This window comes from Halyomorpha halys, unplaced genomic scaffold (assembly GCF_000696795.3).
Source record: "Halyomorpha halys isolate HHAL.00 unplaced genomic scaffold, Hhal_1.1 Scaffold634.1, whole genome shotgun sequence".
NCBI classification, from domain to species: domain Eukaryota; kingdom Metazoa; phylum Arthropoda; class Insecta; order Hemiptera; family Pentatomidae; genus Halyomorpha; species Halyomorpha halys.
Genome location: NW_027109321.1, coordinates 7857 through 20077, shown reverse-complemented (window position 1 = coordinate 20077; position 12221 = coordinate 7857). Strand labels below are relative to the sequence as shown.

Here is a 12221-nt window from a genome sequence, read left to right as displayed (position 1 = left end):
AAGTGAAGAATTTCGATATTTTATTTTGATAAATTCATATTCCTTTCGATATTCGACATTGTTACTAATATCGATATAGAAGATTAGAAAAACTATTCCGATATTTTCTCATCGAAATATCATATTATATTATAATATTATTATATCGATATTTGACTTAAAAAGATTAAGAAAATTTTATAAAAAGCTTGAAAATAGTTTTCGATATTTGAAATTTATAAATTCATGTTCCTTTCGATATTTCCTTTACATTGTTATTAATGTAGGTATAAAATATTAGAAACGATATTTCCATATTTTGTTTTATAGAAATAACGATATTTTATGAATGAAAACTATAACATTTTATTTTAAAAAAAGAAAAAAAAGAAGGTATATGGATATATTATTTTGATGATTTCATATTCATTCCGGTATTCAACATTGTTGATAATATCGATTTAGATGATTAGCAACGATTTTTGAATTTGTTTTTACAGAAATATCGATATTTTAAATTGATTAAAAAAGATTCCTTTCAATACTTGACATTGTTGTAAATATCGATAAATAAATCTTCTCACAATTACTAGAGCTAACTATCCACAGATTAACATTCATGAGGAAATGAGCTACATTAGTGATTCCCAAACGGTTTTCCTACTGCCTCTTTTCTAGGAAAAATATGACTTAGCGTCACCTGGAAATTAATTTTTTTATATTGTAAATGCAATTTATTGGAAATATTTATGTATTAATGTTTATACGATTTATTTTCTAAAAAATAAAATATCGATATTTTTATTTTAAAATCTCTATATGATATTTTAGTCATTTTCAAGAAAATATCGATATTTCAATAAAATATTATCGGAATATTGTTCTTATATACCATATGTATATATATTTATGTAACATGTAATTATCAAAATAAAATATCGATATTCCTATTTTAAAATCCCTATATAATATTTTATTCATTTTAAACAATATATCGATATTTCGTTAAAATATTATCGGAACATTGTTCTTATATACCATAGTGATATTATAATAATACAAAATATCGAAACAAATATGTATTTATCAAAATAGAATATCGATATTCCATTTTTAATTATCCTATACAAAGTTCTAGTATTTTTAAACAAAATATTGATATTTAGATAAAATAATATCGGAATCTTGTTGTTTATGTTTCATATCGATATTATTACAATTTAAAATATCGAAAAAAATATGTAATTATCAAAATAAAATATCGATATTCCTATTTTAAAATCCCTATATAATATTCTAGTCATATTAAACAATATATAGACATTTCGATAAAATAATATCGGAATATTGTACTTATATACCATATTGATATTACAATAATACAAACTTTCGAAAAAAAAATGTAATTATCAAAATAAAATATTGATATTCCTATTTTAAAATCCCTATATAATATTCTTGTCAATTTAAACAATATATCAATATTTCGAAAAAATTATATCGGAATATTGTTCGGAATATAAGATTCCACATTGAAATTACAACAATGTATAATATCGAAATAAATACGAAATATCAAAATTAAATATCGATATTTCTATTTTAAAATTTCTATATGTTATTTTAGTCATTTGAAACAATATATCGATATTTCGATAAAATAATATCGGAATATTGCTCTTATATACCATATCGATATTACAACAATAGAAAATATTGAAATAAATATGTAATTATCTAAATAAAATATCGATATTCTATTTTTAAATTTTCTTCAATAAAACTATTATATTTTAGTTAATATTTTTTATGTTGTTGTCGTGGTGTTGCTTTATTTCATAGTTATTAAGAGTTTCTTATGTATTTTGATAAGGTATGACATCAAATAAGTCTTCCAATATCTTGCTATGGTACCATTTTATAATTATTATTACTTTAATTCGTTAAATTTTCGATATCTATATTTCGATATTTTAAAATATCGATATTTTAGGTCCGATATAATATCGATATCGATATTGCTATCCGATGTTTTTTTCCTCTGTATCATTCTTGAGAGCTTCCCTCTTTCACAATTGCTATTATGCAATTTTCTTGAACATCAATTCCTCATAATTACAACTGGCAAAAGATTTGCAAGGATGCTAAAAAAGCAAATTAAAACTATATTCCAAAAACAGAATACCAATGGGCGGAGACCATTTATGAGTGAAGTATACAAAAAAGCCATTGTAGTCTCAAATTATTATCGATTTATCATAATTTATCGATCTTGTCAAATTTTGGCTTATTCAGATATCATTAGGGCATTTTCGTACAATCAAAACTAATTGGTGCTCTACTTCAAACACCCCGTCAGTGGAGTTTAGAGTTAAGCATCAATTATTTTTTATTGTACACTAATGCCTTGATGATGCCTGAATGGGTGAAAATTTGGCAAGATCAATACATTATCTATTTGAGACTACAATGACCTTTTTGTGCACTTAAATAAAAACTTTATCTAAAATATTTTGAATATGAACATTTTTTTAATTGAAATTCCTGGGAGGAATTGTTGATTGAAGTCCTCAAGGTACAAACTATAGATTTATTTTATCATTCTTACTTTCAGTAGAAGTAAGAGATAACCATTAGGAAGTGAGAATTTTATTTCCGGTAAGTAGTAATGTGCTTACTGGAAACTTTTTTATGCAATCTGTGATTGTTTTCTTTTCTTTTCATACATTTTTAAGGGTCCACTAAAATTTTTACCACTGCGATCACAGAACATGCAATTGTCTAATAGATTACAAAAAATTAGAGATGATATCCTGTTAGAAAATGGATAATATTAAATATTATATTAATTTAGTCATAGGAACAAAAGAGTAATGCATAACTTTAATGGAGCTAATATTATTTTTTAAATACATTTAAGGCCCTTTATCTAATTATAATACACACACATCAATACAAAATTATTATTATTTTTTTTTTCAGAGCGAGCAATGCCACAAAATTGAATGGGATCGCAATAGTAGCTCGGGTGGTTCTGTTTACCAAGAATTTCATGTAAGTTAGCACCTGTCCTTAAATAAACTTATGTCTAAAGACTTAAAAGGGACCGTACATATATGAGATTCAACCAATTTTCAACATAATCATTGATTATTAAATGGTTATTGCACATTGCTTTTGCCCCGAAGGTGAGCCCGTTAGCCCGAAATGTAACCAATAAAATTAAAAAAATAACTAGTCTCCAGTTATATTTGTATTATGTTTATAAAGCATAAATTCAAACCATCATAACTGCCACCATCCAACATTTCTGAAAGAGACTAGGTTTTCACTGTACATATGGATATATTAAATCTATTAAAAACCTAATTTGTTAGTTGTTTTTTTTTAATAGTGTGTTCATATGTAAATACTCAATTAAAAAGTTATAGCTTATATAATATGTAAAATTTTAGAGGAAATTATTTTTAATATTTTTGCTTGGAAAAATAATTTTATATAAGATTGAGGTAGTTTTAACAAGTTGAATTCCAGTGTTCATAAACCATTTAATACAATTAGCTTCTTTTAGATCTTCAATTATGGAGAAAACTTTGTGTTTTTAATCAGAGTAGTTTATTTATTTATTTTATATGTCTGCATAAATGTAGAAATTATTTAGGGAGCTAAATTTGATTCAAACAAGGTTGGTTAATTTATCTATGTATTAATATTATCAATTAAGAAATAAAGAGTCTCTAAAGTAAATTTTGATTAAATATGTCTTTTTATATTAAATCTAAATTTACTTTATATTTTTCCATAATATGATAGAACGACGTTTACTGTAACAGGTGCACACAAAATTCTGGATAAGAGGAAATAAATTTAAAAATCTAAACATTGATGACATTTAGTGAATTAAAGTGATTGAAACATGGATATATTTACATGAATATATAACGTGTGTAAATAAATGTGGATATTAAAATAAAGTTATAAAATCAATATATATTCAAAATATGTAATTAGAAATTTCGTTTGTCTCTCGTTTTATATCTTTTTCTTGCCTTAATGCTCAGCACTACTTACTACCTTATCAATCGAAACTGGATTTTTAAGCAGCAAAAATTCAATATGCGTTTATTTTATTAGATACACTTTATTGCTTAATTGATAATATTAAGACATAGATAACTTAACTAAACTTAGAATCAAATTTAGCTCACTAATTAATTTCTACATTTATACAAACATAAAAAATAAATAAATGAACTACTCTGATTAAAAATACAAAATTTGCTCATATTCATAATTGAATATCTAAAAAGAAGCTAATTGTATCAAATGGTTTTATGAACACTGAAATTCAACTTATTGAAACTACCTCAATCTTAAGTATTTAAAAATATATTTCCAAGTAAAAATATTAAAAATATTTTCCCCTAAAATTTTACATAGCATGTTCTTCCCCTTAGCTTTTTAATTGTGTATTTACATATGATACATACTATTTTAAAAAAAAACTAACAAATAACAAGTCAATGTAGAAAAACTTTAAATATCTTGATCATAAATGAATTGTTATATTCATATTAATAAGATCAATTGATTTTTAAATACACAAAGGTATATAATATAATATTAAAAATAGACTAATAAAGCAGCTCTTTAACCTATTAAGAAATTACAAATCCAAACTCACTTGGTTTCGAGAAGTGGAAAATGACATGAAGAATATCGGTATGAACACACAGATATAACTGACAGAATAATATTTCAAAAAACTATACAAGAGGCAGGTTTTCGGGAAATGATAAAATCAACTCGTGGAAGGAAATGGACTCTGGAGGAGAAGGAGCGGAAGGCTCGAAACAACTATGACCAAAGTTGATTTATCGTTCCCTTTAAAAGGGTTATTCGAAATAAAAAATAATAATATTAAAAAAATAATTGAAATTCCCACAAGACATAACAAAGTTAGACGGTAAATGAAGGCTTGAGTGGAAATCCAAGTAAAGAACAATAACACTAAGCATTATCTTACAACATCGTTTTTGAAATCTTTACTCATTTCCGTTCACAATATCTCCTTCTCTCTACTTTTTTTTAAGTAACATTATTTCTCTACCGCTGAAATTCTATTCTTCTATTTAAGCAAAGAATAATTGTATAAAACAATATTCATACACATCCAAATAGCATGGTTTATTTTGATAATATAAAATAAGTTATAGAAGATGGTAATTTTTTTTATAGATTGAAGTTGTTGGCATCACCAGCTTTTTAAATTGTTGAAAAAAATCTTTAGGAATCTTTTTTTTTTTTAGAATAATATTAATATTAATTTAGTTTGAGTGACTCCTGATTGAAGAAGAATTATTGTAATTAACAAACTAGCATTGTAGAGGTTTTAATTTATGTTCATCATATTATACTTATGAAAGAAAACTATAATACATATTGAATGAACATAATTAGCATTTCTATTATAGGTTCGTCAAGAAGAAGGGATGTATTCTACAGACGACGAATTCGTAGACGCCACAGAAACGATTCGCTCACCTCTGCTTACGGAGGACCCAGAAGAGCAGCTGTCGGCACCCATACTGAAACAGGTAGTATAGATGCTAGTGCTTTGCATGTTAGATAGTATACTCAGTCCTTTTATTTGATGAAAAGTCAGAAGTGGTTCTCAATTTGATAAATGCAAACAGTTGGTTCATTAAATTCACTTAGTCGTAAATTCTCATTTTCCTCAATGACGAAAGGAAATTAATAAGATTCCTTGAGAACGATTTAATCTGTTCTTCATTTTGGCACAACTATTTAATCAACTCCTGAAAGAAGTTTTTCAAATAGAGAACAATAATTAATACACGCAAATGCTAAACATTATTGAGCATTTTTTTTTGTATTGTAATCAACTCACAGTAGATGGAACTTGGCAGTTGTTTGACGATTATTTCAATTTTACAAAAGTACTTAAACATTATAAAAATGTGTGCTGATAAATATTAGATCTGTTCCAACGACCAATCTTGATTGCCAAGAACTGTACAGAGCATGCGCAGTACGGGTTTTTCTTCCCCAAAATCTGTACTACGCAAGCTCAGTACAGTTCATGACTGTGGAAAGTTGTTGTTGGAATATACTGATCATAAAACTGACATTTATTAAGGTGAATTTCGATTTCCAAAGCTTCCGAGAGAAAGGGTTTTGATTTTTTTACAGCAAACAATCAGGCACCATCTCATGTACTCCTGAATATTTGATTCGTTTATTTCACAAAGAGCTTAAGCACCAAAAATATTTATTGATATTAAAGTGAGATATAAAAATTCAATTTTTATTGGATACAAGTTCCTCTGAGGCAAAGGGTAAATATATCTATTGTAGTTCTCTAACCGTGTACTTGGTCTAACGGGCAGTTGCCAGAGTTGTCAGTTGGTAGTTGTCAAACCTTTTGTTATGAACTTTTGTTGTTTGTTCTCACTACAGTAACAACGTTTTATGTTATTTAACCGTATCTAATAAAACAGTAACAATATTTTATTTGTGTCCACCACCCCCGCGTTCAACAATTGAATAATGGAGAAAAATAAGCTGACCCAACGTTAAAATTCGAATGCTTTAAAATTTAAAATGTGTTCTATGATTAAATCCTTAGACTTCTAATACAAATTTGTTCAAACTTCGGAGAATTGATTATGTAAAAAATCATTTATAAATAATTTTGAACTGACATTTCTAAAATTAACGATTCGTTTTCTCGTTCCTGGAGATATCAAAATTTTCTAATGTAAGTAAAGTAGTTGTTAAATGTTGTTAAAGTATCACCTTTTAGCAAAGAGTAAAGTAAACACCAAGATCATCGATAGGATATTTGAAACCCACTCTAGTATCAAGAGGAAACATCCTGTATTTTGTGATTTTTCAGTATCTCATATCGGAGGGTGTTAAATCTTCCACTAAACTTTTAAGCTTATATAATAATATACATCATTATATGAATAAATTTCATAATTTGAGAACTGGTATCACATAAACACTAAAATTTTGAATGTTAATTATACGAGTATATATAATCTGATTTAGGGTTTCTTTTGATTGACTATGAACTTCTGCCACATAACAAGATCGGTAATGTATACATAATTGCAAAACAAAAGCCGGTTTTATAGTCTTTATAGTTTTATCGATATTTCGAAGATAACACTATGTAGTCTTCTATTTATTTAAAAAATGTAAATGAGCTTTATGGCGATGAACTCGACCTACACATATCTGTAAATGGCGAAAATTGACAGGTACTTCTTAATTGATTTTATCAATCCTTATTTTCTATCCTTTTCCAAACGTTATAATATATTTCTAATTTTCATATTTTTATTCTCATTTGAAAATAGATTTTTCTTTTTTTGAGAGAGAGAGAGAGAGAGTCTTTTTCCAACCGTCATTCATCTTCTTGGTGGAGATAGAATTTTTATCGCATCCCATCCAAATAAAAAAGCATATAAGAAATTATTGTTTTAAACTAAAAATACTTCTAATTCTTTTTCGATGCTAGGAATGTTCACCAATAGCTTTATTCTACCATTACTTATTTCGACACAATGTCTATTTTTTATGTGGTTATTCCTACTATTTTCAAGCAGTTTTAAATTAACGAAGGTTATATTCGAATCTATGTCATACACTCATGTAATTATTTTAATTTTGTCAAGAATAACTTCCAAAGAAATTAGCGGCATCACGTTTTTCATTTTAGTGTTATTATTATTTTCAAAGTAAGTTGAATTTACTCTTCTGAGTAATACCATATTTCTTTGTTTTTACATAATTCAAAACGACCATGTATACTCAATTATATCTCAGAATAGTTAGAAAACTGAAGCAATAAAAACCTGATATTAACTTAAAGGTGATTGGCCTATAATTTAAGGAATAAGTGAGATAGATTAAATCAACGTACATTAATAGTATCCAATCACCAGAAACGCAATGTAAGAATAATATTAGTATTTAAATGTAAAATCGAATAATCCATTTGTTTTTCAGTTAAGACAAGAAAAAGAACAGACCCGATACCTCGTAGTGGACATGGTAACCGAGTCCGAATCAGTTAACAATGTCGTGCAACACTGTAAGCGAAATTTTGAAACTGCTGTAAAACATCCCAGTAGAGAAAAAAATTCAGATTACAGCAAAAGAGTAAGTATCTCATTTACGCGGATATCCGATAAATTTTAATAGTTAAACTAAATCTAAATTGATTATAAATAATTAGCAATTCCTAAATACCGTTAACCACCAAACTACTACAATCAATCCTCTTTTTGGACAAATTCTAAAACTTACAACTTCACATTTATTAGGTTTTTGTATAATAAGACAACTTCAGACTGTACCTCACCCAGCTTATTGGGGTCATGTTATTTGTTTTGATCAATCCTCCGTAAACATGTTACTTCATGACAAGCCTTCTGAAGGAGATGAGCATCGCTCATAAAAATAAATATGACAGTGATCTTTAAAGTGTATACTTTGAATCCAATCTTTGTTTTCCTATATCTCTCAAAACTTAAGATACACTCTGAACAATAATTAGTATATTCACTTAAAACATACAATATGTATTCATTACAATACCCATATTACAAAAGGGACGTGATAATAGCAAAGAGATGAACTCGTGAATTGTGACAGATCATTTGATTCTCACTTAATGAACGGACAATTAAAACACTTCATAACGAATTGAAATGACAAATAAAAAAAAATCAGTAGACTGATTATGGATTATACATTGAAAACAGCAACGTAAATGAATGTTTGAGGAGACATACAAAGATTACCTGAAAGCATTCCACTATGTTAGCAACTAACTGCAAGAAAATATGACTTGGGTCGTAATGGTAAAAAAATAAACAATGATAAATAAATAAATCTGATAAATCATAAATATAATATATATAATAATGGTAAAAAAATAACTCTGAGCTCTTACTGGTGTCAGTAAAACGGAATAAGACAATATTGTAAGAAAACCATAGAAATCTAAAATTGTTTGAAATGTTTAGGTCCACTAAGTTTTATACTGAGTGGTGGTTTATAAACTATCATGATTAACAAACCCAACAATCATAATTTTCTATTGTATATCGTTACTGGTCAGGATATTACCGAATGGCACGATAGCCAAGGATGGGCTAGTAGAATATTGAATAATTTTAATATTTGTTTCAAAGATTATTATACAAAAGACCTTCTAAATACCCGAATTTAGGAAATTACCAATAATTATTTCTTAATCAATACTATATCAAAACTATTATAATATATTAAGCTGAAGAGTTTCTTTGCCTGAACTCGCTCATTACAGAAAGTAACAGTCCAATTTGAAAAAATCTTTTTGTGTTAGATATGTTATTAATTGGAGACGGAATTAGGCTATCTACCATCAAGCTACAACGCATAAGAAAGTACGCAGTAACCGTATAATGAAAAGCTTGCGTAGGCGTAGGTATTATCGACAATGAAACTGATATTTTAATAGTGGTTGTACTTATGTGGTATATGTGCAATAAGACTGTTATTAAAAAAAATCTATTCCAAACGGTTAAAATAATTATCGAAAATTATATATATAATTTTTCTTTTCTCGAAAACTATGAAATCATTTGGAACATTATGGTTAGCTGCTAATTCGAAAGATGATAGAATTCTACACAAAAACAAAAAAAAGAACATCTGAATTGGACTAGTATTAGCAAAAACACGGCTTATCAGACTTAGAAACCATGATTGTTTTAAAAATAATCTGCTGAAGTTTCGATGAAATCTTGTTCCATGCCATTGGTACTCCAGAGCTTTTCTAATAGTTAGGAAATTGCTCATTAAATAACGGATAAAATAATAATTATTAAAATTTAAAAAAATTAAAATCTGTACCGCTATAACCCATGAAGCGACAGGGGTTCAGTACTTTGTAAGGAAGTACTAGACCAACGGTTGTGCAAGGAGGTGGTTTGGTCAGAATCACGTTCGACCGCCAGATTTTTACCCTATTAAGGGTACCCATTGTGAGAGACTGGATGGACACCAGGAGGGCTCCAGAACCCACAGGAGTTGACTCACGGCTACAGTGAAACAGAAAACAATTTTCTGCCCAGCTGGATTCGAACTCTGGTCCTTGGAGTTGGTAGCAACGCGCCTTTCCCCAGGGCTACCCGGGCTCCAATAATAATTAATGATAAACAAATAAATATTTATGTACGTTATCTGGCATTGACTCTACGATTGAATCATTTTCCCAGAGAGCTACCCTACAGAGGCTGTAGAGTTTTTTTACGTAAACGCAGTAATTTTAGAAACTACCTGTTATATTTTTAAAAAATCCTTTTTTTGGTAGATAAGCCGTTAGTTGCTTAGACTCATCCTAAGTGTAACATACACATATAATCAATATTTAACTCGGATAAAACCGCAAGATTAGATGAATAATAACATGCTGGTAGTTTGTTAAAAATTCACGATTTTCTCAATACTATAGCGAAAAAAAAATAAGTTCAGTAAAAATTTTCAACTGTACCCTCTGGCTTTTAAAAATACTTTACGTTATGAGTTACGTTGAAAACTTCAGTCCCAAAAACTTTCATGTCAGCGACCTATCTTTATTAATTTAGCTTGTCAGTTAATCAGAATAATTAAATCATTTTTCTTTTCAAACAGGAAAAATGTTGCATTCAAAGCTCAGAAACATTTCAGAATGTCACAGAACAACAGAGTGGAGTGGGATTAAAGGTTAGTACTTCGTATCTCGCTTCAGTAGAACATTCAGGCTTGCCTAAAATAACACTAAAAAAAATATATCTGTAACCCCAGTGAATATGTGGTTAAGTCAAAATTCCTTACTTTTCAGGGGACAACTTTTAAAGTTAAAGTTAAAGTTAAACATTTATGTAAAATCAGGTGTTTGTGGTAAATCATCGAAATTTCGTCAATACTACCAAAACGTTGGTAACTTGTTACTTGTTTTACACCAATTTGATATGTCTTATCACTAATTAGATAATAGAGTTAACTAATTGTTCACCGACCGTTGAAAAAAACACATCGCAATAACTCTGTTTTAAAACGTTGACTGACTTAGACACTTATGCACAATGAAGATGTTGCCTCTGTGATTCTCTTAGACCACTCAACTCATTTTGACCAAAATTCGACTTAACCACATATTCACTGGGGTGACAGATATGAAAGCATCATAGCGAAGCAATATATGTCTTTGTTTTCTTTCAAGTTAATAAGGTCACATAATAATAATCAGGTTAAAATTTTAGGCAATTGTTAATCTTAAGTATCAAATTTTAATGATTGTTTTTATTTTTATACAAAATTTAATTCTGTACATTCTCAATGTGATTTTATTTATAGCCTGAAAAAAATAAATGTTCAAGGACACTACGTCTTCCATCTTCTGTAGCGTTGGTATGTATAATGAATTGGTATAATCAACTAATCTTTAACGTCAAATCTAAACTTTAAAATAAGTAAAGCTTATAAAATAAACTAGTCTATAAATGCTTCAGACAACAAAGCATATATTATGTTGTAGCCTACTGTCAAACCCGACCGGCCAGCAAGAGGTGATGGACGTCCACCAATTGGTACTTCGAAAATACCCCTTCCTGTGTCATCAATGACCAAACTACAAGTCAGCGCAACAACACAGCAGGTTTTTCCCACATTTAGTATCTCTAAATTTCACTTATATTTGTTAAACAACAATATTTTATGAAAATGATATTTCAGTAGTGAGTTTATGCTTCGCTTTCGTTGTCCCCAGAGCCATTTATATTCTGCAATCGATAGTATTACTAGACTAATTTTGAGTTTATACAAATTATTTAATGATTCTAATATATTTTTTTTATATACATTATCAATTCTCAAGGAAAAGATGCAAAATAGACTTCCAAATATCAAATTATTCTTTATTCAGCAACTCTTCAGGATTTCTCTTCGTTTTTCCTGACCAATGAACATAATTTTTCTCCTTTAAATAATCTGTCATTTTATAGTCATATTCACAAAACGGGTCATTTTGTAAGAACTAATATGATCGGTTCACACTTATACTTTATATTTCAACTTAGCATGTCTTGAAAAATTCATTTGAGGTCCTTTCAGGCCATGGAGCTCATCACTCTTAAGGCTAAATGTACCGATTTTTAGTAAGATTTTTTTTCAAGAGATGG

The 12221-nt window shown here is 28.2% G+C and overlaps 1 protein-coding gene across 1 annotated transcript in view; it reads left to right on the top strand.

The window, feature by feature from the left end:
* The window catches only part of LOC106684966 (uncharacterized), a gene marked incomplete at its 3' end in the record, with an annotated part of 15816 nt that extends 4118 nt beyond the window's left edge, over positions 1-11698 (top strand). The window contains exons 3-8 of the mRNA XM_067047518.1: positions 2962-3033; positions 5454-5576; positions 8020-8172; positions 10693-10764; positions 11398-11451; positions 11579-11698. Coding sequence (XP_066903619.1) covers positions 2962-3033; positions 5454-5576; positions 8020-8172; positions 10693-10764; positions 11398-11451; positions 11579-11698 — 594 coding nt within the window. The remainder of the gene's footprint in view (positions 1-2961; positions 3034-5453; positions 5577-8019; positions 8173-10692; positions 10765-11397; positions 11452-11578) is intronic.
* Between the last annotated feature and the right edge of the window lie 523 nt (positions 11699-12221).